The following is a 27,886-nucleotide window of genomic DNA, read 5'->3' as shown; positions in this document are numbered from 1 at the left end:
CTTGCTGTCTCATCGTCGCAGTTCTGAACCGGTCATGGAGGTGGTGTCGTCGAATCTGCTGATCTTGGCGTGGGGTCATAATGGGACGTTAACCAGGTCGAGGTCGATCACGGACACTCCCGGTCTGTTGATGACGTTCAACAAGTCGTCCAATAGTTGATGGATCGACTGTGAAGGTCCTAGCAACTTGGCTTTGCGAAGTCCCCCCTTGAACCATGCCCAGCGCTCGCTCCCTTTATTCTTCTCTGAGTCGTGGCATTCTTAATGTGATGAGAAATATGACACCGTTATGTGAGTTTTATGTGTCCACATACTGGCATTTCACGTGCATTGCATGCAGCATGATTGAGCATGTAGTGAACGCATTTCACACCATTTTGTGTGTTTCTACTATTGTATGTGTAACGAGAACAAAACCAGGATTAAAACCCAGACAAAAGTACCAATCAATGGCTTCCTCTCATAAATTCTTATTTTAAGTCCAATAAATATATTTTACATTAATCACAACAAAATATTGAAAAATATCTGTTTTGCATTTTCATTGTGTGTCAATATAGTTAAAAACTATTAAATTTTATAAAATCATACATACATACATAGTGTGGGTTAGGCCTCCAATATGGGTTGGCTCCCCAGTATAAAATCCTGGCTATACAAGTGTTCATACTTTTGTTAAACTTTTCGTAACTGTGCAGGAATGACGTCACAGACACACTGTCACATTAACAACATTTAACGATATTGTCTCTTATTTCTTTTACATTCATCGGGATAGGAACACAAAAAGCATGTGCAGATTGTTTGAATTGGTGGAGCCATTCACACAAAAGTTTGCCATATGCTTATTTGTGTTCATACCAAGATGGATCTAAAAAAAGAACTGACAATCCTTACAATTAAATTTAAATTAAAAAAAAAAACCCAGTGGGATCACTTTAAATTTTAATAAATATAATAAAAATTTAATTATAATTAATTGAATTGTGTGCTATATATGTGCCGTCATACTATGTAATAGTTAAATTTTGTACATTAGATGTTAGTGATGTTCCAGTGATTAATTAGAATCAAAATGTGATTGGCTGGAGTGGATGTGATGATTAGTTATGAAATCTTAATTGATTTAAGGATACCTTTGAACTTTATTTCCTCAGTCTAGATGATAAACTGCATGTGGAATCTGGTTTTGGTTAATTTACAAAAAGAAGGGAAGAATTATACATTTTTTTAAATGACAGGTCAGGTTAGGTCATAGGGCTTAATGTGCACAATCAGAACAAGCTGTTGTAGCATACACCTGTTTTTCATCCAGGACAGGAAATGGGTTGGGGTGGGTGGGAGAAGAGTCGGTAGCTGGCGGGGGTATTTGTGTTGTTATTGAATTTTGAATGTCCTGTAGGATTGAGTCCAAAAACTAAAAAAAATTGCTTAGTGAGGTAATTTGGTGCATGATTTGGACCGGTTCATCGGAAGTAAACTTGAGCTATTTAAGTGATGTTAACTTAGTTTACCGAATTATAGCTCTTCTTTAACGACACGTTCAACACATTTTAATTATGGATATATGGCATCAGACATATGGTAAAGGAACACAGAGAGGAAAGCTGCTGCTCCCAATCTATGGGCATCTCCTTTTGATTAGCAGCAATGGGATCTTTTGTATGCACCACCCTCAGACAGGATAGTACATACCATGATATTTGTTACACCAGTTGTGGCTGGAGCGATACATACTGGTAGCACATTATGCCTACTGACTGGATTCGATCCATGACATGAGGTGAGTGCTTTACCACTGGGATAGGTCGTGTTCCTGGTTCATTATATGCACATACATGCATGAAGAAAATAGAAAGTTTTATCACGTAATTAGTCGATTATTGCAGCTTGGGAGAACATGTGGGAAAGGATTAGTTTCAAATTAAGCATAATGTGTGGTAACCCATGTAGTACATGTTATAAGCCACAGACTATAGACCAGGTAGCCTGGGTTACGACATTGTCATCAAGTTTACAATGACCATTATTATTACACTGATCTCCCACAGGAGATACACTGATACTTTGTATTACATTCATGTCTCTGATCTCATTGTTCTGATGCTCAATACATGTGGTTACAGAATGGGTTTTAATGACTGGATGGGTAGGTGTAAGATGCCTACACCCTCTTCTCTCTTTCTCTCTAACAAATAATAACTAACAACTAACCCACTGTCCTGGACAGACAACACAGATAGCTGAGGTGTGTGCCCAGGACAGTGTGCTTGAACTTTAATTGGATATAAGCACCAACAATAAGTGAAATGAAATGAATATATATATATTTGATAAAAACACAAGTGATCGAAAGTTAGGGGTAGTTTTTGGATAAATAAGAATTTGTGGAGAACAAAGTATGATTCTTGACTTGTGATAACCTCGACATCCATTCTCAACTTATTTCAATGCCCTGATAGTGGACTAACCCATTGTGTATTGCCCATTCTAGCTTGTCCTGCATAACATATATGTCAAAAACTGTGGTACGTGCTGTCACATCTATGTAAAAACATATACATATACATATACATATACATATACATATACATATACATATACATATATATATATATATGATCTTTTACTGGTAATAACTATTAAGAGTAAGTTGGCATTCAGGTTGTTTTATCATCACATTTACTGTATATTTGGCACCTTACAACCACTGGTTAACCAATAAAGCGGAAGACTTCAGGTGTTTCCTGTCTTTGATTCCTCCTCAAAAGTTATATATGTATATGTACATTCAGGACTCGTACTGCATACTCGTATCCAAATTAGCCCATTTGTATCCAAAGTGGTTATACCATTCTGTTGTATGCTAATACAGTTTTGTTTAAAGTATTCACATTTTAATAACTTTAAAAAAAGGTTTTGCGTATATAAAAATAGACTTTTTTTTCTTTCCAGCATGAAACCAATATACTCATTGTTTTCAGTTAGTTGTACATACCTTTCCCCAGGATATTTTTAAGGCACTTATATTTTCGCTATCAGTTTGATGCAAATGCCAGCTTTGTTGACACTGTCTATGACAATTGGTAACCGACTGTTGTTAAACGAAAGGGTGCCGATGGCCCTGCACCTAATTAGGTATGAAGGACATGTTTCACCTGTTACAAGTGTGAATATCTGTGTACTGTAAAGGGTGCCGAGGGCCCTGCACCTAATTAGGTATGAAGGACATGTTTCACCTGTTACAAGTGTGAATATCTGTGTACTGTAAAGGGTGCCGAGGGCCCTGCACCTAATTAGGTATGAAGGACATGTTTCACCTGTTACAAGTGTGAATATCTGTGTACTGTAAAGGGTGCCGAGGGCCCTGCACCTAATTAGGTATGAAGGACATGTTTCACCTGTTACAAGTGTGAATATCTGTGTACTGTAAAGGGTGCCGAGGGCCCTGCACCTAATTAGGTATGAAGGACATGTTTCACCTGTTACAAGTGTGAATATCTGTGTACTGTAAAGGGTGCCGAGGGCCCTGCACCTAATTAGGTATGAAGGACATGTTTCACCTGTTACAAGTGTGAATATCTGTGTACTGTAAAGGGTGCCGAGGGCCCTGCACCTAATTAGGTATGAAGGACATGTTTCACCTGTTACAAGTGTGAATATCTGTGTACTGTAAAGGGTGCCGAGGGCCCTGCACCTAATTAGGTATGAAGGACATGTTTCACCTGTTACAAGTGTGAATATCTGTGTACTGTAAAGGGTGCCGAGGGCCCTGCACCTAATTAGGTATGAAGGACATGTTTCACCTGTTACAAGTGTGAATATCTGTGTACTGTAAAGGGTGCCGAGGGCCCTGCACCTAATTAGGTATGAAGGACATGTTTCACCTGTTACAAGTGTGAATATCTGTGTACTGTAAAGGGTGCCGAGGGCCCTGCACCTAATTAGGTATGAAGGACATGTTTCACCTGTTACAAGTGTGAATATCTGTGTACTGTAAAGGGTGCCGAGGGCCCTGCACCTAATTAGGTATGAAGGACATGTTTCACCTGTTACAAGTGTGAATATCTGTGTACTGTAAAGGGTGCCGAGGGCCCTGCACCTAATTAGGTATGAAGGACATGTTTCACCTGTTACAAGTGTGAATATCTGTGTACTGTAAAGGGTGCCGAGGGCCCTGCACCTAATTAGGTATGAAGGACATGTTTCACCTGTTACAAGTGTGAATATCTGTGTACTGTAAAGGGTGCCGAGGGCCCTGCACCTAATTAGGTATGAAGGACATGTTTCACCTGTTACAAGTGTGAATATCTGTGTACTGTAAAGGGTGCCGAGGGCCCTGCACCTAATTAGGTATGAAGGACATGTTTCACCTGTTACAAGTGTGAATATCTGTGTACTGTAAAGGGTGCCGAGGGCCCTGCACCTAATTAGGTATGAAGGACATGTTTCACCTGTTACAAGTGTGAATATCTGTGTACTGTAAAGGGTGCCGAGGGCCCTGCACCTAATTAGGTATGAAGGACATGTTTCACCTGTTACAAGTGTGAATATCTGTGTACTGTAAAGGGTGCCGAGGGCCCTGCACCTAATTAGGTATGAAGGACATGTTTCACCTGTTACAAGTGTGAATATCTGTGTACTGTAAAGGGTGCCGAGGGCCCTGCACCTAATTAGGTATGAAGGACATGTTTCACCTGTTACAAGTGTGAATATCTGTGTACTGTAAAGGGTGCCGAGGGCCCTGCACCTAATTAGGTATGAAGGACATGTTTCACCTGTTACAAGTGTGAATATCTGTGTACTGTAAAGGGTGCCGAGGGCCCTGCACCTAATTAGGTATGAAGGACATGTTTCACCTGTTACAAGTGTGAATATCTGTGTACTGTAAAGGGTGCCGAGGGCCCTGCACCTAATTAGGTATGAAGGACATGTTTCACCTGTTACTGTAAAGGGTGCCGAGGGTGCACCTAATTAGGTATATGTTTCTGTTGTGTACTGTGTACTGTAAAGGGTGCCGAGGGCCCTGCACCTAATTAGGTATGAAGGACATGTTTCACCTGTTACAAGTGTGAATATCTGTGTACTGTAAAGGGTGCCGAGGGCCCTGCACCTAATTAGGTATGAAGGACATGTTTCACCTGTTACAAGTGTGAATATCTGTGTACTGTAAAGGGTGCCGAGGGCCCTGTACCTAATTAGGTATGAAGGACATGTTTCACCTGTTACAAGTGTAAATACCTGTGTACTGTAAAGTTTTAAAAGTTGTTACAACCAACAGTTGATTGTCACATATAGCCAATTAAAACATAGAGGCAATTGATTTAAGGCCCTTACATGATGCCAAAGCACTTACTAACACACCTAAGGCGTAGTGAGCCCCTACCCCATATGACTCTGGGGAAACCTGATTGTAGATTAATCTGATAGGTAAAATTTGTATTCAGTTTTTGAATATTGCTATATTTTGTAAGTTTAACCTTGAAAGTGAATAAACATAAACTTATAGGGAATATGAGAACATTGTTTGTTAAGAGAACAAAAAGAGAGAGAGAAATGTCTCGATGTAATAAATGAAGCAATATACTTAGTACCAGTTATGATGAGTGAACTGGTTACCGGACAGTTTGTAGGAATAATTCAGTGATGTGTTGCGTAATATTGACTGCTGGATGATGAAAATCACTCCTTGATTTCTTCTGGCTTACATGTGCAACTTCTTGTAATGCTGTTTTATTTTAGTATTTTACATATAAAAACAAAATGTCCAGGGTTTTAAATATATATTTTTTAAATTAAATGTTATTTAATTTTATGCTTTTAAAAATATATTCGCACGTATTTATTGACACACAAGGAACAAACATAAAGTGGTCACTTAGGACAGGTAGTTTTTCATATATACTCAAGTAACTTGTCTAAAGTTTCCTTTATGGACAACTGGTTGCTTTATAAAGTGATCTTTATGTGAGATGTATTTATATTCACAAATATGTATTTTGTTATCTTCTGCTAATCGACTAATACAGAAGTATTATGTAATAAAATGGGAGGATCTCTATAACAACTTGCATGATAATGATATCACTTAAATATCTCAGACAGTCTTGCAGATTAAGCAAAAACAAACCCAAATCCCCTAATCAAAACAAATGTGGGTAGTTTTAAATTAAATACTATTATACAAAGAACAATGGAGTACTTACAGTGTTAAAGCTGCTGACAAATCGTGGTGAGAGGGTTAGAGAGAGAGAGAGGGAGAGGAAACCAGTCGATGTAAAGTAAACTGTGCACCTCCACTGTACAACAATGTGGTCATGACAACAGCCAGCCTACCCACAAGGCTTTGTGTTTGACACAGCCATGTCACACCTCGTGCACAGGGACACAATGCAGGGGGTCCCCTCTGCACTCAGCTAGTGAGATAATCACCGAGTGTGAGCCGGATTACTGGATTAGTAAGATCCACACATTTGTGACTCACTGATGTAGTTTTAAAACACTCAAGTTTTTACAGTGTATTCAACCAAGGCTTGGGGATTAATGAAAAGTGAAAATAAAATATTGATTAATTTTTGAGTTATTGCAGACAGTGCTGATACAGAGAGATTTATTGACTTATTGTATTAATGCTGATTCCACTGGTGTCGCTGAAGAAAACAAAGTGGAACTTTAATACATAAATAATGTGCCTTCATTTAGAGTTGATTAAATGATCACTTATTTCAGACTGAAGTTGTATTGATAACTTTTAATACATAAATAATGTGGTTTCATTTAGAGTTTATTAAATGAGCAGTTATTTCAGACTGAAGTTGTATTGATAACTTTTAATACATAAATAATGTGGTTTCATTTAGAGTTTATTAAATGAGCAGTTATTTCAGACTGAAGTTGTATTGATAACTTTTAATACATAAATAATGTGGTTTCATTTAGAGTTTATTAAATGATCAGTTATTTCAGACTGAAGTTGTATTGATAACTTTTAATACATAAATAATGTGGTTTCATTTAGAGTTTATTAAATGAGCAGTTATTTCAGACTGAAGTTGTATTGATAACTTTTAATACATAAATAATGTGGTTTCATTTAGAGTTTATTAAATGAGCAGTTATTTCAGACTGAAGTTGTATTGATAACTTTTAATACATAAATAATGTGGTTTCATTTAGAGTTTATTAAATGATCAGTTATTTCAGACTGGAGTTGTATTGATAACTTTTAATACATAAATAATGGGCTTTCATTTAGAGTTGATTAAATGGTCAATTATTTCAGACTGGAGTTGTATTGATAACTTTTAATACATAAATAATGTGGTTTCATTTAGAGTTTATTAAATGATCAGTTATTTCAGACTGGAGTTGTATTGATAACTTTTAATATTGTCAGCTTGTATTTTAATGTGCACTTGATTTATTTTGACATGGTATTTATTGATTTATTATTTTATTAAATGTTTTAATTTATTCTCTGGGGTTTTTTTTACAGATAAAAATAGGTTTTTTGTTTTGTTTTACTAAGTTACATATTTTTAATGTACTTGATGTATGGATTATTTTAATGCTGTAATTCAGTTTGCTTTGCGCTTTGGAATATAATTTTGTTATTCTTTCAAATTATGTCATGTTTATTAGAAGGAGAAGCAAATGATGATGATACTTATCATGGTTACAATTAACTGCTTATCATGGATACAACTACTTATCATGGGTACAACTACTTATCATGGATACAACTACTTATCATGGATACAACTACTTATCATGGTTACAATTAACTACTTATCATGGTTACAATTAACTACTTATCATGGGTACAACTACTTATCATGGGTACAACTGCTTATCATGGTTACAACCACTTATCATGGGTTCAACTACTTATCATGGTTATAACTAGTTATGGTTATAACTACTAATCATGGTTATAACTACTTATCATGGGTACAACTGCTTATGGTTATAAGTACTTATCATGGGTACAACCACGTATGGGTACAACTACTTATCATGGTTACAACTACTTATCATGGTTACAACTACATATCATAAGTACAGCCACTTATGGGTACAACTACTTATCATGGTTACAACTACTTATCATGGTTACAACTACTTATCATGGTTACAACTACTTATCATGGCTACACCTACTTATCATGGGTACAACCACTTATGGGTACAACTACTTATGGTTACAACTACTTATCATGGTTATAACTACTTATCATGGGTACAACCACTTATGGGTACAACCACTTATGGGTACAACCACTTATCATGGTTACAACTACTTATCATGGTTACAACCACTTATCATGGTTACAACCATTTTACAACCACTTATCATGGTTACAACCACTTATCATGGTTACAGCCACTTATCATGGTTACAACCACTTATCATGGTTACAACCACTTATCATGGGTTTAACTATTTATCATAGGTACAACTAACTGAAGTTAAGGCACACTTTCAAATAGTGGCCAGTCCAGAGTTGGTTCACTTGGATATGAAGAAGAATAGAATAGCCATAGCAGGCAGATAGTGGGTGACTCTTTCCTGTACATGCTCCTGCATTAAGACAGGTCAGACTGTTTATGTTGACATTACCAAGATTAGACTGCAGTGAATCCTCATATCAGTGAAAGTTGTTTGCTGAAACCATCTGTCCAAGTGATTAAGTAAATACAAGCTGTGTATTTGTTGTGTTTGTCATGTTAGTACCGTCTGAGTGGGATATGTTACACTGTGTAAAGAGTTGCCTATATTCATCCTGGATTCACCTAACAAATACACATACAGACAAACATATGCAGATTATTGGTTTTACAAGGAGTTTGCATAACGTCATTTTCTCATAATTGTGTTTTATTAATAGTATTAGGTTTCACTAGACTGGTGTCGGACTTGTTGTTTAATGACCCCCCCCCCCCCCCCCCCCCCCCCCCAAATTGTGCACTGTTTTGTCTAAATACTGCCAGAAAATATTACATGACAGTTTAATATCCATAAGAAGACCGTTATTTAATCATTGTGCTCTAGTGGTGTCATTCAATGAAACAAGGTTTATTATTGGTTCTAAATTTGTTTTATTAATTGTAGATATATTATTATATAGGTCACTGTGACCTCATTAAGAAACTCATTATCAAGCTTTAATATTGACAGTCCTAGTCAGTGTTTTGTAGAAATCTAATGCATTCAGTGTTGATCAGTCTATAAATCATTGTGACACCACAGATGAAAATTATGCATATAATGGTACTTTAAGCTGTTCTTCCTGCCCAATATTCATAACATATGATGAAACCACATTGGGTGATAAATGTAACTAATCAGTCAAGGGCGAGAGATTGAGTAACCAACTCTACGTTAATGAAGCAGAACTGATGTAATCAATGATGCACGTCAGTTATTGATTTGCACACGGAATTCGAGTGGATATATCTGTGAAGAGATGTTAATATTTTACTTGGGTTTCGAGCTTCAGTGCTATATAACATGCCACTGTGAATCAATTTTTTTTGCACTTTCACATGTAAGTCTCCGTTGTTCTCTTGTAAATCCTTGGTTTCCAGGCATGCACAGCTGGATGTGGCCCCTGGTGCTAAAGTTAAAGTTTGTTTTGTTTAATTACACCACTAGAGCACATTGATTTATTAATCATCGGCTATTTGATTTCAAACATATGGTCATTTTGATTCATTTCTTATAGAAAACCCGCTACATGTTTCCAATAGCAGTAAGGGATCTTATCTTTACACTTTCCCTCGCACAGGACAACACATACCACAGTGGTTGAAATGGGGGGATGGAATTCAGAGAATGGGCACAAACAGAGCTAGATCCTGACTAGCCCAGTAGTAATCCACTCATCTCTTCGTTCTAGGATTGATCCTGGCTGCAGCCCAGTAGTAATCCACTCATCTTTTCGTTCTAGGATTGATCCTGGCTGTAGCCCAGTAGTAATCCACTCATCTTTTCGTTCTAGGATTGATCCTGCCTGCAGCCCAGTAGTAATCCACTCATCTCTTCGTTCTAGGATTGATCATGGCTGCAGCCCAGTAGTAATCCACTCATCTCTTCGTTCTAGGATTGATCCTGCCTGCAGCCCAGTAGTAATCCACTCATCTCTTCGTTCTAGGATTGATCCTGGCTGCAGCCCAGTAGTAATCCACTCATCTCTTCGTTCTAGGATTGATCCTGGCTGCAGCCCAGTAGTAATCCACTCATCTCTTCGTTCTAGGATTGATCCTGGCTGTAGCCCAGTAGTAATCCACTCATCTTTTTGTTCTAGGATTGATCCTGGCTGCAGCCCAGTAGTAATCCACTCATCTCTTCGTTCTAGGATTGATCCTGGCTGTAGCCCAGTAGGAATCCACTCATCTCTTTGTTCTAGGATTGATCCTGCCTGTAGCCCAGTAGTAATCCACTCATATAGGATTGATCCTGGCTGCAGCCCAGTAGTAATCCACTCATCTCTTCGTTCTAGGATTGATCCTGGCTGCAGCCCAGTAGTAATCCACTCATCTCTTCGTTCTAGGATTGATCCTGCCTGTAGCCCAGTAGTAATCCACTCATATCTTCATTCTAAGATTGATCCTGCCTGTAGCCCAGTAGTAATCCACTCATCTCTTCGTTCTAGGATTGATCCTGGCCTGCAGCCCAGTAGTAATCCACTCATCTCTTCATTCTAGGATTGATCTGTTGGTGGGCTCATGGGCTAGTTATCATGTCACCCAGTGCTCCACTACTGGTGTAATATGTGGTATGTACTGTCCTGTTTGTGATGGTGCATATAGAGGATCCGTTGCTGCTGATCAAAAAGCACAGCACATATGGATTAGCAACTGTGTTTCCTCTCATTATCTCTGTGCTTGTTAACCCTCTGTACATTGCCATATAACTGTAAATAAGAACATAAACAAACTAACAGGTGGCATGAGTCGGTTGAGTACGCGCCAGATCGAACCACCTCGGTGGATCCATTCAACTCATTGGGGGTTTTCTCATTCCAACCAGTGCACCACAACTGGTCAAAGGCTGTGGTATATGCTTTCTTGTCTGTAAGAAAGTGCATATAAAAGATCTCTTGCTACTAATGGAAAAATGTAGCGGGTCGTGGGGCATAGGAAGTTGCTAAAAAGTGTGTGTGTGGGGGGTGGGGGGTGGGGGTGGAGGCACACACACACATATATATAAATATATATAAAAATATATAAAAACCATCACTGCTGCTATAAAGTGGATGGGAGCACATGCCCCCTTTCCCCCCACTAGCTATGCCAGTGCAGGTTTCCTCTGATGACTACATGTCAGAATTACCAAATGCTTTGTTTAGCTAGCCATGGATAAGAAAGAAATAGCTGATGATTAATTAATCAATGTGCTCTAGTGGTGTCGTTAAACAAAACAAACTTTGACTTTAACCAACTAACAGCTATAATTTTATAATGTGCTGAGGTGTCATTAAATACTATTTCTTGGCTTTCCATGGCTGGCTAAACAAACCTAAAATTAATAAAATCAAAATGTTTTCATCACGTGTTAATGTGTTGTGGGTGTTGTCACGTGCGTACTACTACTGCATTCTTATCAGGGTGAATGGAGTGTGTATCTTCCCTTATTCTATATACCATGTGTTGTAATCACACTATGGTTGACTGCTAACACCTGTAGTTTCAAAATGTGCTGGGGTGTCATTCAACACGATTCCTTTCCTTTCCATGGCTGGCTCAACATATTTGAAATTAATATGTTCCAATAGTTTCAACTGTGTGTTCATGTTGTGTGTGTTGTCAAGTGTGTGCTGTGTTCTTGCCAGTGCTGTTTTATTACAACACTATGTTATGTTGTCATTTTTTATTACCTCAGTGCATTAAGCTGTCATCTCGGGGTTATATATATATATACACACATCTTAATGATTTATTATTAATTTGGATCACATTTATTTTCATGTCGGGTATGAATGTGTCAAAAGATTGGACATTTTTCAGAATGAGGTTAATTCATTTATGTCAACCTGGAGGTGTCAGCCAGTGTATCACGTCTTGTATATTACAAGTGTGTGGTATGTGCTGTACTGTTCATAGAAAAATGTAAAAGATCTCTCACAGTTAACAGAAAAAAGAAAACCCTTTGGGATTGTAGTGGATTTTTCTGTTAGATTTCTAAATCGAGTGTCAAAGTTGTTATGTTAAATAATCGGGTTATAATTTTTTAGCTTTAAAAAAAATCTAATTTCAGCTTTTTGTACATAAAATAAGTTGACTGTATTTGATCTGAAATGCTTAAAAATTATATTATAGTTTTTAAAAAACCCCAAAATGTTCTTATTTTTAAGGATTATTTCACATTTTATTCTTAAATTGATATCACACCACTGAATAAGGTGTTGGCCAAACAAACATTTCTTGTCTGTTATGATTTGGTATGAACCAAATCACCTCTAAATATGTTTAAATATGGCATTATTTGAAAATAAGTCCTTAGAAAACTAACTAAACTAAACCCCGTCCCCTTCTTAGATTCCTGTGAACAATGTAACACATGTTTAAGTGATCATCCAAATCTGGCTCTTGTGGCAGTGTCTGGTTTAGGGACTTAGGTCTCAACATCTACATTATAAGTCACAGTAATAAGTACCTACTAACTACCCATTGGGAGTTGTATCATGTTTGAACTCAATACAGAATTATTTCTCTTTGTGACTGTGCAGTCAAGTGTTTAACATGTCTTTAGTGTATTAATAGTTTTCAGTGTGTGAAGTTTTCGTCTGTGAAATGCGATGGGCTCAGTTGTTTGATGGTCGTGTCTGAGCAGGTGTTTTATTTCCTTTTCTTAACCTACTGACGTATTCAAAACACCGACAGAAAAACATGTTACGTGACACAATGTACATGAATGTGTTGTACCTGTTATAGCGTAAACTCACCTCCACCTTTTTAAATGAAGAGGTGCTGGGTGTCTGTACTTTAACAGTTGGGATAACATTCCATGCAGGGCCATACCTAGCAGAAGAGCAGTTATGGCTGGCAAATGCCTGCCCAACTCCCCAAAACATCCCCCCCCCCCCCAAAAAAAAAAAAAAAAAAAAAAAAAAATCCCCAAACAAACAAACAAACAAAGAAACAAACAGTGCCTTTTTGTGTGATGTCATGGAATCTACTAATGAACATGTAATGTCCTCCCTTATGAGTCGTACTGCAAGTTGTTACTTGAAAACTTGAGAATGCTGTTGAAGTAGTGTTAAATATTTCTGGCTGTTACAGTTTGGTGTTTACAAAGTATAAAGGAGAGCTGTAAGTATTACTTAGAGGGTGGCAACAGAATCAACTTTTGTGTTTACAAAGTATAAAGGAGAGCTGTAAGTATTACTTAGAGGGTGGCAACAGAATCAACTTTTGTGTTTACAAAGTATAAAGGAGAGCTGTAAGTATTACTTTTCCTTAGGGGGTGGCAACAGAATCAACTTTTGTGTTTTGCTCAACATTAAAGTCTTATGTCTGGCTCCATTTCTCATGAATAGTATGTCCTACATCAGCGAAACTTGGTTTAAAGATGCATCTAGGAATGTTCATCTGAATGAATAAAAAAAAACAAGAAAAAAGAAAAAAAAAGAACTAATTGAAATTTATTATATTATATAATTTTAATATTTTCAATTTAATAAAAAAAATTAAAGTTTAATTTTTTTTTTAACATTCATTGAGATGGACATCTCTTGATGCAGCTGTCAGTGACACTGTTTTTTAACATTCATTGAGATGGACATCTCTTGATGCAGCTGTCAGTGACACTGTTTTTTAACATTCATTGAGATGGACATCTCTTGATGCAGCTGTCAGTCACACTGAATCAGCTTCTGATAGGTGAGACTTTTAATTCCACAGAATTCTTGTTTAAGGCCATCTTTGACTGAAATGCGATCGGCACGAAAAGTTTCTTCTTCCATATCTTCTTACTTAAATTATCATTGTTGACAATCCAATGTATTTCTGGTTATCCTGCATTTTAGTAGCTACAAGGACAGTTTATTTGAAACAAAGAAGTACATAACTTGGAAAATATGTCATCAGTGATTTTAATCAGAATAAATAATCTATGTGGCAGCAGCACCAGGTTTCTTCTCCAGTAATCTGGTGTAAATATGAGCAAATGTTTGTCACCTACATACAGTTGTCAGTGATTAAACAATGTGCTGGGGTGTTGTTAATTTATATTCTTTTTTGTTTGCAGGTGGCTGTTCTGGACATTGATATCTGTGGACCTTCCATCCCCAGAATCATGGGTTTAGAGGGAGAACAGGTAAACTAAAACAGAGAGAGAGAGAGAGAGAGAGAGAGAGAGAGAGAGAGAGAGAGAGAGAGAGAGAGAGAGAGAGAGAGAGAGAGAGAGAGAGAGAGAGAGAGAGAGAGGGGATTCTCTCTCTCTCTCTCTCTCTCTCTCTCTCTCTCTCTCTCTCTCTCTCTCTCTCTCTCTCTCTCTCTCTCTCTCTCTCTCTCTCTCTCTCTCATATATATATGTTTTCTATTATATTTGAATAAACCGAAGTACCTGTTTCATTTTTCAAACCTTTTATTGGTGTTAAATTAACCTTTAAGTCCTGGTATTTGTGTTTGGAAAGTTATTGCAGCCATGAATATAAACACACTCTGTCAATTCCTGTTCCTCAATAAGATCACACAGTGCCAGTAATAAACTGATCTCATTATCTTCATACCTGCTTCTCCAGTTGTTGGTACTAATCTGATTAGAAATGTCTCTGTATGCGTTCATTCACGATCTTCATTGTTAAAAAATTGTCACTTATTTGCATGAGGTATTTTTCTGTTTACCGACTGATCGATATATTTATGTTTGGGCAATTGACTGCTCAGTGGGGTATCTTTATGAGACAAGCGAACAAATTGAACCTTGCTTTAAAAACACGCCCCACAGCAATGAAGAGTCTTCCTTGCATGCGATGTGCTGGTGTTGTGAATGTTTAATGCGTTGTGGATCCATCCGGTTCCGAGACGATTTGTTGTGGTTGTATTTGCATGAAAATGTCAATAATACATGTAAATCCCTAATCATGTTTATCTGGAGGAAGCCGTGTCCTATTGATTATTGATTTCCCTTGGACTCTATAGTATACACGGCCACAGCTAGATCTAATTGGAAAACATCCAAGCATTAAAGATGTCTTGTAGTCATTTGTTTATGTTTTTATGTTTAACAAGATCCTGTTTTATCTCTGAATCTCAGAATCCTACTCATTATTAGAATAAGCAGCCTCCTACATTGACTAAACAGCCTCCTACTTAGAATAAGCAGTTTTCTGTGTCAAATAAATAGTCTCCTATTTAAAATAAGTCTCTTACTTAAAATAAGCAGTCTCCTACTTAAAATAAGCAGTCTCCTACTTAGAATAACAGTCGCCTACTTAAAATAAGCAGTCTCCTACTTAGAATAAGCAGTCTCCTTTTAGAATAAGCGGTCTCCTACTTAAAATAAGCAGTCTCCTACTTAAAATAAGCAGTCTCCTACTTAGAATAAGCAGTCTTCTTTTAGAATAAGCAGTCTCCTACTTAAAATAAGCAGTCTCCTACTTAAAATAAGCAGTCTCTTACTTTGTTATTCTAAGTAGGAGACTGTTATCCAGTCTCCTACTTAGAATAACAGTCTCTTACTTAAAATAACCAGTCTCCTACTTAGAATAACAGTCTCCTACTTAGAATAACAGTCTCTTACTTAGAATAACAGTCTCTTACTTAGAATAACAGTCTCTTACTTAAAATAACCAGTCTCCTACTTAGAATAACAGTCTCTTACTTAGAATAACAGTCTCTTACTTAAAATAACCAGTCTCCTACTTAGAATAACAGTCTCCTACTTAGAATAACAGTCTCTTACTTACAATAAGCAGTCTCCTACTTAGAATAACATCCTCCTACTTAGAATAAGCAGTTTTCTGTGTCAAATAAATAGTCTCCTATTTAAAATAAGTCTCTTACTTAAAATAAGCAGTCTCCTACTTAAAATAAGCAGTCTCCTACTTAGAATAACAGTCTCCTACTTAAAATAAGCAGTCTCCTACTTAGAATAACAGTCACCTACTTAAAATAAGCAGTCTCCTACTTAGAATAAGCAGTCTTCTTTTAAAATAAGCAGTCTTCTACTTAAAATAAGCAGTCTCCTACTTAAAATAAGCAGTCTCTTACTTAGAATAACAGTCTCCTACTTAGAATAACAGTCTCTTACTTAAAATAACCAGTCTCCTACTTAGAATAACAGTCTCCTACTTAGAATAACAGTCTCTTACTTAAAATAAGCAGTCTCCTACTTAGAATAACAGTCTCCTACTTAGAATAACAGTCTCCTACTTAGAATAACAGTCTCTTACTTAAAATAAGCAGTCTCCTACTTAGAATAACAGTCTCCTACTTAGAATAACAGTCTCTTACTTAAAATAAGCAGTCTCCTGCTTAGAATAACAGTCTCCTACTTAAAATAAGCAGTCTCTTACTTAGAATAACAGTCTCCTACTTAGAATAACAGTCTCTTACTTAAAATAAGCAGTCTCCTACTTAGAATAACAGTCTCCTACTTAAAATAAGCAGTCTCCTACTTAGAATAAGCAGTCTTCTTTTAAAATAAGCAGTCTCCTACTTAGAATAAGCAGTCTTCTTTTAGAATAAGCAGTCTCCTACTTAGAATAAGCAGTCCCCTACTTAGAATAAGCAGTCTCCTACTTAGAATAAGCAGTCTCCTACTTAGAATATCAGTCTCCTACTTAGAATAAGCATTCTCTTACTTAGAATAAGCAGTCTCCTACTTAAAATAAGCAGTCTCCTACATAAAATAAGCAGTTTCCTGCTTACAATAAGCAATCTCCTATGTAAAATAAGCATCCTGCTTATAGGCAACCGCGTTTACTAAGTAGCCTCCACAATAATGGAAATGCAAGCTAAGCAAGAATTAAGAACAAGAAAGTTATTTATTTATTTTGCTGGTACAGTGTACCCTTGATTTATTGCCAACCCTGCTTATACAGCCTTCTTTATTAAAAAAAGAGAAGAATTAATGTATGTTAGTTGTTTTCATGTATTTGTTCTTTGTTCTTAGGTTCACCAAAGTGGTTCGGGCTGGTCCCCTGTGGTAAGTGCTCTTTCTTCATTTATCTTTGTACTGTGAAACCAGATTAGAAGAAAACACTTCATATAAAATATAAAAAAACACCATTTTTACTCAAGTAGCATTTACATACTTATTTGAACAGGTGGTTTTCCTGTATAGAAGATTAACCTATTGTGGTGTTCAACAGTCTGTCATGAATGTTGACAGAATATACACATCTGACCTCCAGATATTAATTTCATGGATGTGGGAGCAATAGCTACACAAATATTTTGACATTGTCGTGGAAAAAATGTAGGGGAATGATTTATTGCTCCTCTAACTTAGATTATGGGGAGCCATTTAAGATACATTGTATTACCATAGTAGTGTATTGATATTTAATCTTTTGTAATACTGGGGTGTTTTGGTGTGTTTTTATAAATTCACATGCTAAGGGGAGCTAAAAACGTATACTCTCTGTGAACTAGTCTGAGGCAGTGACGGAGAATGAGAGGGATAGCTCTCCTTGAACTAGTCTGAGGCAGTGACGGAGAATGAGAGGGATAGCTCTCCTTGAACTAGTCCGAGGCAGTGACGGAGAATGAGAGGGATAGCTCTCCTTGAACTAGTCCGAGGCAGTGACGGAGAATGAGAGGGATAGCTCTCCTTGAACTAGTCCGAGGCAGTGACGGAGAATGAGAGGGATAGCTCTCCTTGAACTAGTCCGAGGCAGTGACGGAGAATGAGAGGGATAGCTCTCCTTGAACTAGTCCGAGGCAGTGACGGAGAATGAGAGGGATAGCTCTCCTTGAACTAGTCCGAGGCAGTGACGGAGAATGAGAGGGATAGCTCTCCTTGAACTAGTCCGAGGCAGTGACGGAGAATGAGAGGGATAGCTCTCCTTGAACTAGTCCGAGGCAGTGACGGAGAATGAGAGGGATAGCTCTCCTTGAACTAGTCCGAGGCAGTGACGGAGAATGAGAGGGATAGCTCTCCTTAAACTGCTACATCTGAATATTTTATTAAATTTAAAAAAAATTAAATTTATGTTTTAAAATATTCAAAGGACATGTCGGGCATGGATACATAATTTTTTTGTCTTATATCTGCCCCACCCCTCACCCTCAACCCTCCCCATATGATCTTATATGGAACCAGCCGTGAATGTCTGAGAGAAAACAACACCAAAGTGTGGCCTACATTCCTTGTATCTTGTAACAGTGTGCGTTCACAAGTCCATCAAGACATTATTCAGTATCCGATAGCTTGAACTTGGGGAAATCATGTTCCGTGGTAATAACACAGTTCTCATGCTTACTGGACTGTGACCGCCCTCAATCTAAAACTGATGAATATTTAATTAGACCCTTGATTAGTGCAGTTCTGTGTTCAGCATGATAAGTAACTGACAAGTCACTGTGAGACTCTGTAGGGTACATGACACCCTCCATTAATAGATGACTGGTACATGGTGGGCAATATCTTATTAATCTGTTGTCATAACAACTAACGAGCCTTATCGCACCCTGCTCTACCTGGTCATACTTTAGAAAGAAGATTTGTGTTGCCTCACTTGATATTTTAACAGTTAGTTGGTATAGATACATGTAGAAGTATTCCTTTCTTCTTCTTTGTCTTCATCTTTTTCCTCCCTGTCCTCTTCTTCTTCTTTGTCTTCATCATCGTCTTCTTCTTCATTAAAGCTGTAGTTGATCATGCTCTAGATTTAGAGTCCTCTTTTGTTGAAAAATACCACTATCTGGATGGTCAAAGTGCCATTTGGTCGAAGTGCCATTTAATTGGTAGAAAATAAATAGATTGGTGACTTAAGATGACAGTCTGGATTGTCTAATTAGTTAATAAACTTGCTTATGGCTATTCAGGTAAAGGGGCCCTGGTAAATATATTTTGGAGAAGGGTTCACTTAGGTTTAAGTGAATATGCCTCTCGCCTTCCGTGTAATCTCAGAAATATGCTTCTCACCTTGCGTGTAATCTCGGAAATATGCTTCTCGCCTTGCGTGTAATCTCGGAAATATGTTTCTCGCCTTGCGTGTAATCTCGGAAATATGCTTCTCGCCTTGCGTGTAATCTCGGAAATATGCTTCTCACCTTGTGTGTAATCTCGGAAATACGCTTCTCACCTTGCATGTAATCTCGGAAATACGCTTCTCACTTTGCGTGTAATCTCGGAAATATGCTTCTCGCCATGAGTGTAATCTCGGAAATATGCTTCTCACCTCGAGTGTAATCTCGGAAATACGCTTCTCACCTTGCATGTAATCTCAGAACTATGCTTCTCGCCTTGAGTGTAATCTCGGAAATATGCTTCTCACCTTGCATGTAATCTCAAAAATATGCTTCTCACCTTGGGTGTAATCTCAGAAATATACTTCTCACCTTGGGTGTAATCTCGGAAATATGCTTCTCGCCTTGATTGTAATCTCGGAAATACGCTTCTCACCTTGCGTGTAATCTCGGAAATATGCTTCTCGCCTTGCGTGTAATCTCGGAAATACGCTTCTCACCTTGCATGTAATCTCGGAAATACGCTTCTCACTTTGCGTGTAATCTCGGAAATATGCTTCTTGCCATGAGTGTAATCTCGGAAATATGCTTCTCACCTTGAGTGTAATCTCGGAAATACGCTTCTCACCTTGCATGTAATCTCTGAACTATGCTTCTCACCTTGAGTGTAATCTCGGAAATATGCTTCTCACCTTGCATGTAATCTCAAAAATATGCTTCTCACCTTGGGTGTAATCTCAGAAATATACTTCTCACCTTGGGTGTAATCTCGGAAATATGCTTCTCGCCTTGATTGTAATCTCGGAAATACGCTTCTCACCTTGCGTGTAATCTCGGAAATATGCTTCTCGCCTTGTGTGTAATCTCGGAAATATGCTTCTCGCCTTGATTGTAATCTCGGAAATATGCTTCTCGCATTGGGTGTAATCTCGGAAGTATGCTTCTCACCTTGATTGTAATCTCGGAAATATGCTTCTCGCCTTGGGTGTAATCTCAGAAATACTATCCTAACAGTTCTCTTAATATGACTTGTGTATTTCTTGTAGTTTTACAACACATTATGTTATGTCAGTGAAATGCGAACAGGTCCAAGTTTTCCATATCATCGGTAAAAGGCAGGTAATTAACGAATCTCTCATTCGGTTCCACTGTTTATTTAACACTTCGACCAAATGAGAGTAAACCATCTGGGTAATGTCTTCTTTTGTGCTTCATTCAGCCGCGGCTTTAACCGTGCTTGTTGTGTAAGGGGCGAGGGTGATGGGTGAGGGTGATGGGTGTGCTTCTGTGTGACAAAACATTTTGTTGAACAGCCCCAGACCATTAAATCATTGTTGCACAGCCCCATACCATTAAATCATTGTTGAACAGCCCCAGACCATTAAATCATTGTTGAACAACCCCATACCATTAAATCATTGCTGAACGGCCCAGACCATTAAATCATTGTTGAACAGCCCCATACCATTAAATCATTGTTGAACAGCCCCATACCATTAAATCATTGTTTTGGACAAACATCCCCCCAAAATAGTTGAGGTGTGTGCCCAGTACAACATACTTGAACCTTATTTGGACATCAGCGTGAAAATCGAGTTAAAATGAAATTAAGTTGTTAGGTAGAAATATTCTAATAGGAAAATAGGAAAAAAAAAACCGAAAGATGAATTAGGTTTTTTTGGTGGTGGACCATTAAAGCAAATGTTTTAAATCCGTTTTTCTGTTGATTTACCTTTAAATATCTGTAAACACTCAAGTATTTGATTTTTAAAGTATTGCCATGCAAAAAATATGTACTACATATATGTATATTTGTAATTACTGTGTCATTAATTATAGATATGAAGGAAAGTGTTGCTACGTTTGTACTGTGTTTCCAGTGTAAATAAATACATATAATTTGCACTGGAAATTTGATATGCAGAAGCTTAATCAAGTGAAAGTGAAATATTAGCTCGTAGCAGAGCCAGTTTAAGGATCCGCAGGGCTGTAGCACAAATATCAGTGGGGCTGCCTTCCCAGGATATATATTTTGCAACCCCCCTCGAGGAGAGGGGAAAAGTGACCTGGGGAAAATAAATGTACACATCACCGCGGGGCCCCCTGAAGCGCGGGACCCGTAGCACGTGCTACATGTGCTACATGTGCTACATGTGCTACATGTGCTACTAGGATAAACCGGCTCTGGCTCATAGTCTTATTAATGTCTTTGTGGGAAATTGCAACCGGTCTACTCAGTTTCAATGCTAAAGTATTTTTTTTATTATTGTTAAGGACTTTTGTTTCATAATTGTTGTTGAAAATGTTGGATCATATTTATAATTGTCAAGAATAGATTACATGAAACTGTTTGATATCACGTCACAATTCGCTATCCAAGTTTCTGCAATCTCTACAGTTTTAGCGTTCATCCTAGTTAGAAGTGTCTGATCAATTTTTAAATTGATTACGGCCATTGTTAGTGAAAATCATCACTGGATGGGTTGATGGGAGGGGATGTCCTAATAAACGCAACACAAGTTCACTTTTAAATTGATTACGGCCATTGTTAGTGAAAATCATCACTGGATGGGTTGATGGGAGGGGATGTGATAATAAACGCAACACAAGTTCACTTTTAAATTGATTACGGCCATTGTTAGTGAAAATCATCACTGGATGGGTTGATGGGAGGGGATGTCCTAATAAACGCAACACAAGTTCACTTTTAAATTGATTACGGCCATTGTTAGTGAAAATCATCACTGGATGGGTTGATGGGAGGGGATGTCCTAATAAACGCAACACAAGTTCACTTTTAAATTGATTACGGCCATTGTTAGTGAAAATCATCACTGGATGGGTTGATGGGAGGGGATGTGATAATAAACGCAACACAAGTTCACTTTTAAATTGATTACGGCCATTGTTAGTGAAAATCATCACTGGATGGGTTGATGGGAGGGGATGTCCTAATAAACGCAACACAAGTTCACTTTTAAATTGATTACGGCCATTGTTAGTGAAAATCATCACTGGATGGGTTGATGGGAGGGGATGTCCTAATAAACGCAACACAAGTTCACTTTTAAATTGATTACGGCCATTGTTAGTGAAAATCATCACTGGATGGGTTGATGGGAGGGGATGTGATAATAAACGCAACACAAGTTCACTTTTAAATTGATTACGGCCATTGTTAGTGAAAATCATCACTGGATGGGTTGATGGGAGGGGATGTCCTAATAAACGCAACACAAGTTCACTTTTAAATTGATTACGGCCATTGTTAGTGAAAATCATCACTGGATGGGTTGATGGGAGGGGATGTCCTAATAAACGCAACACAAGTTCACTTTTAAATTGATTACGGCCATTGTTAGTGAAAATCATCACTGGATGGGTTGATGGGAGGGGATGTGATAATAAACGCAACACAAGTTCACTTTTAAATTGATTACGGCCATTGTTAGTGAAAATCATCACTGGATGGGTTGATGGGAGGGGATGTCCTAATAAACGCAACACAAGTTCACTTTTAAATTGATTACGGCCATTGTTAGTGAAAATCATCACTGGATGGGTTGATGGGAGGGGATGTCCTAATAAACGCAACACAAGTTCACTTTTAAATTGATTACGGCCATTGTTAGTGAAAATCATCACTGGATGGGTTGATGGGAGGGGATGTGATAATAAACGCAACACAAGTTCACTTTTAAATTGATTACGGCCATTGTTAGTGAAAATCATCACTGGATGGGTTGATGGGAGGGGATGTCCTAATAAACGCAACACAAGTTCACTTTTAAATTGATTACGGCCATTGTTAGTGAAAATCATCACTGGATGGGTTGATGGGAGGGGATGTCCTAATAAACGCAACACAAGTTCACTTTTAAATTGATTACGGCCATTGTTAGTGAAAATCATCACTGGATGGGTTGATGGGAGGGGATGTCACTTTTAATAAACGCAACACAAGTTCACTTTTAAATTGATTACGGCCATTGTTAGTGAAAATCATCACTGGATGGGTTGATGGGAGGGGATGTCCTAATAAACGCAACACAAGTTCACTTTTAAATTGATTACGGCCATTGTTAGTGAAAATCATCACTGGATGGGTTGATGGGAGGGGATGTCCTAATAAACGCAACACAAGTTCACTTTTAAATTGATTACGGCCATTGTTAGTGAAAATCATCACTGGATGGGTTGATGGGAGGGGATGTCCTAATAAACGCAACACAAGTTCACTTTTAAATTGATTACGGCCATTGTTAGTGAAAATCATCACTGGATGGGTTGATGGGAGGGGATGTCCTAATAAACGCAACACAAGTTCACTTTTAAATTGATTACGGCCATTGTTAGTGAAAATCATCACTGGATGGGTTGATGGGAGGGGATGTCCTAATAAACGCAACACAAGTTCACTTTTAAATTGATTACGGCCATTGTTAGTGAAAATCATCACTGGATGGGTTGATGGGAGGGGATGTCCTAATAAACGCAACACAAGTTCACTTTTAAATTGATTACGGCCATTGTTAGTGAAAATCATCACTGGATGGGTTGATGGGAGGGGATGTCCTAATAAACGCAACACAAGTTCACTTTTAAATTGATTACGGCCATTGTTAGTGAAAATCATCACTGGATGGGTTGATGGGAGGGGATGTGATAATAAACGCAACACAAGTTCACTTTTAAATTGATTACGGCCATTGTTAGTGAAAATCATCACTGGATGGGTTGATGGGAGGGGATGTCCTAATAAACGCAACACAAGTTCACTTTTAAATTGATTACGGCCATTGTTAGTGAAAATTCACTGGATGGGTTGATGGGAGGGGATGATAATAAACGGCACTTTTAAATTGATTACGGCCATTGTTAGTGAAAATCATCACTGGATGGGTTGATGGGAGGGGATGTCCTAATAAACGCAACACAAGTTCACTTTTAAATTGATTACGGCCATTGTTAGTGAAAATCATCACTGGATGGGTTGATGGGAGGGGATGTCCTAATAAACGCAACACAAGTTCACTTTTAAATTGATTACGGCCATTGTTAGTGAAAATCATCACTGGATGGGTTGATGGGAGGGGATGTGATAATAAACGCAACACAAGTTCACTTTTAAATTGATTACGGCCATTGTTAGTGAAAATCATCACTGGATGGGTTGATGGGAGGGGATGTCCTAATAAACGCAACACAAGTTCACTTTTAAATTGATTACGGCCATTGTTAGTGAAAATCATCACTGGATGGGTTGATGGGAGGGGATGTCCTAATAAACGCAACACAAGTTCACTTTTAAATTGATTACGGCCATTGTTAGTGAAAATCATCACTGGATGGGTTGATGGGAGGGGATGTCCTAATAAACGCAACACAAGTTCACTTTTAAATTGATTACGGCCATTGTTAGTGAAAATCATCACTGGATGGGTTGATGGGAGGGGATGTCCTAATAAACGCAACACAAGTTCACTTTTAAATTGATTACGGCCATTGTTAGTGAAAATCATCACTGGATGGGTTGATGGGAGGGGATGTCCTAATAAACGCAACACAAACTTTTAAATTGATTACATTGTTAGTGAAAATCATCACTGGATTTTGATGGGAGGGGATGTGATAATAAACGCAACACAAGTTCACTTTTAAATTGATTACGGCCATTGTTAGTGAAAATCATCACTGGATGGGTTGATGGGAGGGGATGTCCTAATAAACGCAACACAAGTTCACTTTTAAATTGATTACGGCCATTGTTAGTGAAAATCATCACTGGATGGGTTGATGGGAGGGGATGTGATAATAAACGCAACACAAGTTCACTTTTAAATTGATTACGGCCATTGTTAGTGAAAATCATCACTGGATGGGTTGATGGGAGGGGATGTCCTAATAAACGCAACACAAGTTCACTTTTAAATTGATTACGGCCATTGTTAGTGAAAATCATCACTGGATGGGTTGATGGGAGGGGATGTCCTAATAAACGCAACACAAGTTCACTTTTAAATTGATTACGGCCATTGTTAGTGAAAATCATCACTGGATGGGTTGATGGGAGGGGATGTCCTAATAAACGCAACACAAGTTCACTTTCAAAGTAACTCTTCTTGTTTTATCTATAATTGTCTTTCTTGCAGTATGTAAAAGACAACTTATGTGTGATGTCGATTGGGTTTCTTCTCGGTAGTCTGGATGACGCTGTCATATGGCGAGGACCGAAGAAGAATGGTAAAGTATAGAGAGAGAAATCTCATAGTAATTATTGTAGCCCATCTGGAGTTCGTTTTAGCAACTTCTACTCTTCAAATTGAATGGATGAACTGTTTTTTTAATGACCATTGACATAAATTCACATAAAATGTTTAGAGTGGTCTTATATTACAGCCCATATGTTGTTGGTTTCAGCACCTTCTACACTTCAAATTAAAGGGATGGGGGCGTTTTAATGACCATTGGTATAAATTCACATAAAATGTTTCGAGTGGTTTCCCTTGTGTAACAATGAATACAGCTAATGTGCAGATGTATTTGGTAGACTATCAGAATGTATATTAAGTAGTGTTATCTGTATTAAATGTATTTGTTCTAGAAGTATATAGCAAATAAAATAGTAATACATTTTTTCAATAATTAAAATGTAACACTTTTCTTGAGACACAGAGTTTACATTTGAATAAATTGTTTGTTTTTCAAAAGGGACATAATGCATATTTAAGTGCAAGATTTTTAGTACATGTATGATCATTCCTGGTACTGTTAATTTCATTTAAGTGTTGTATTATACATGGCATAAAATGTTAATTAAGAGCATTATATAAATAAAGTTTTATTTTTCTAATGTGATAATAACTTTCTATTTATTTTCTACAACTGAAGAATGTATCAGCTATGACAGTGTGGGTAGTAACGTTGTTTTCTCCGTTACTTGATTTGGTCTGTAGGTATGATCAAGCAGTTTCTGCGAGATGTTGACTGGGGCCAGGTGGATTATCTGGTGGTGGACACGCCCCCCGGCACGTCTGACGAGCACCTGTCAGTCGTACAGTATCTTAGTGAGACCAACGTGGATGGGGCCATCATGATCACCACACCTCAGGTAATTACCTTATTTCACTCCCCCACCCCCACCCCCCACACCTGACGAGCACCTGTCAGTCGTACAGTATCTCAGTGAGACCAACGTGGATGGGGCCATCATGATCACCACACCTCAGGTAGATACCTGTATTTCACCCCCCACCCCACACCTGACGAGCACCTGTCAGTCGTACAGTATCTCAGTGAGACCAACGTGGATGGGGCCATCATGATCACCACACCTCAGGTAGTTACCTGTATTGCACCCCCCACCCCCACCCCCCACATCTGACGAGCACGTGTCAGTCGTACAGTATCTCAGTGAGACCAGCGTGGATGGGGCCATCATGATCACCACACCTTAGGTAGTTACCTGTATTGCACCCCACCCTCCCAAACCTCCATCCCCCACCAAATTTGCTGTAGTGTGGGATGGGGTAACTCCTTCCCCCACTCACACAAATACACACACAGCTGCCTGACATCTTACCTATGGCACTTTTTCCATATTACAATGGACTGGTCCAGACATCCCAATACCCAATATATTATATGCATTTCTTATATATATGACATTTGAAAAATGCAAAAATCAATCATGTTATTTCTTTTTGTCCGGAGCACAACCAAGTGTAATTGACTATTTCAGGAAGTGTCTCTGCAGGATGTGAGGAAGGAGATCACATTCTGTCAGAAAGTGAAGCTGCCTCTACTCGGAGTGGTGGAGAACATGAGTGGATTCGTCTGTCCAAAGTGTACAGTAAGTATCAGATAATCTCGGTGTGGTGGACAACATGAGTGCATTTGTCTGTCCAAAGTGTACAGTATCAGATAATAGGCTGTGCAGATTTGTAGTACGAATTTGACCATGGAGTCATATACTACTATCTAAAAGGGAACTATTAAGTTAGCCATGGTAAGACATTGTCTCACCTTGATGAAGACAAAAGACAAAATATCAGAGATGGGGTAATCGTAATCAGTAATCATAATCGATTACATGTTTTCATGTAATTGCAATCATAATCGATTACATTGTTTGAGAATGTCATGTAATCGCAATCGTAATCGATTACATTGCTAATGTAATTGTAATCAGCGATTACTTTCATGATTACTCATAATTATTTACTAAACTTAGATGTGTTTAGCATCAACTCCAGTAACAGTGCCTATAGTTAGCAGTACTGGTCAGTCAGTAGAACTGATCTCCCATTGTCTACTACTCTCATAGTAGAACTATTATCAAATGAATGTTACCCAGGGGATGAAGACACACATTCACATAATGGTATCTATCGTGTTTACGTTTACTATAAAACCACTTGAATGAATAGTGTTCTAGCTAGCAATATATAAAAGGGCGCTGCACCATGCTCCAGTTTTGTGTCCTAATTCATTGCCGTAAAAAAAAGAAAAAAAAAGAAAGAAAAGTTTTTATAATAAAACACTTGCGTTCCTCATGATGTATATACACCGTTATCATGGGTCTGAATTCAACTACGAAACGCTTGACAATATATTGTTTTGTCACAGGTGTGAAAGTCCACCAATGGTACTGTGGCAAACTTTCTTTTCTTTTGTTAGTGGTTATGACTGCAGACGGGCAGCCAGCCAGTCGTATCAAGCTTGATTCCATGGGCAGTCATCC

General features: G+C 38.0%; 2 protein-coding genes across 2 annotated transcripts in view; one reads left to right on the top strand and one right to left on the bottom strand.

Annotated features, from left to right (window-relative positions):
* The window catches only part of LOC121379954 (tektin-3-like), a 47,989-nt gene extending 41,697 nt beyond the window's left edge, over positions 1-6,292 (bottom strand). The window contains exon 1 of the mRNA XM_041508651.1: positions 6,207-6,292. The gene's annotated coding sequence lies outside the window, so the exon portion shown is untranslated. The remainder of the gene's footprint in view (positions 1-6,206) is intronic.
* The window catches only part of LOC121379955 (cytosolic Fe-S cluster assembly factor nubp1-B-like), a 53,912-nt gene that overhangs the window by 13,818 nt on the left and 12,208 nt on the right, over positions 1-27,886 (top strand). The window contains exons 4-8 of the mRNA XM_041508652.1: positions 14,252-14,320; positions 17,123-17,155; positions 25,296-25,386; positions 26,100-26,254; positions 26,885-26,995. Coding sequence (XP_041364586.1) covers positions 14,252-14,320; positions 17,123-17,155; positions 25,296-25,386; positions 26,100-26,254; positions 26,885-26,995 — 459 coding nt within the window. The remainder of the gene's footprint in view (positions 1-14,251; positions 14,321-17,122; positions 17,156-25,295; positions 25,387-26,099; positions 26,255-26,884; positions 26,996-27,886) is intronic.

The sequence above is a fragment of the Gigantopelta aegis genome, chromosome 8 (genome assembly GCF_016097555.1).
Source record: "Gigantopelta aegis isolate Gae_Host chromosome 8, Gae_host_genome, whole genome shotgun sequence".
Lineage (NCBI taxonomy): Eukaryota > Metazoa > Mollusca > Gastropoda > Neomphalida > Peltospiridae > Gigantopelta > Gigantopelta aegis.
Note: the sequence above shows the minus strand (reverse complement) of the source record. Positions and strands in the feature narration are given on the sequence as shown.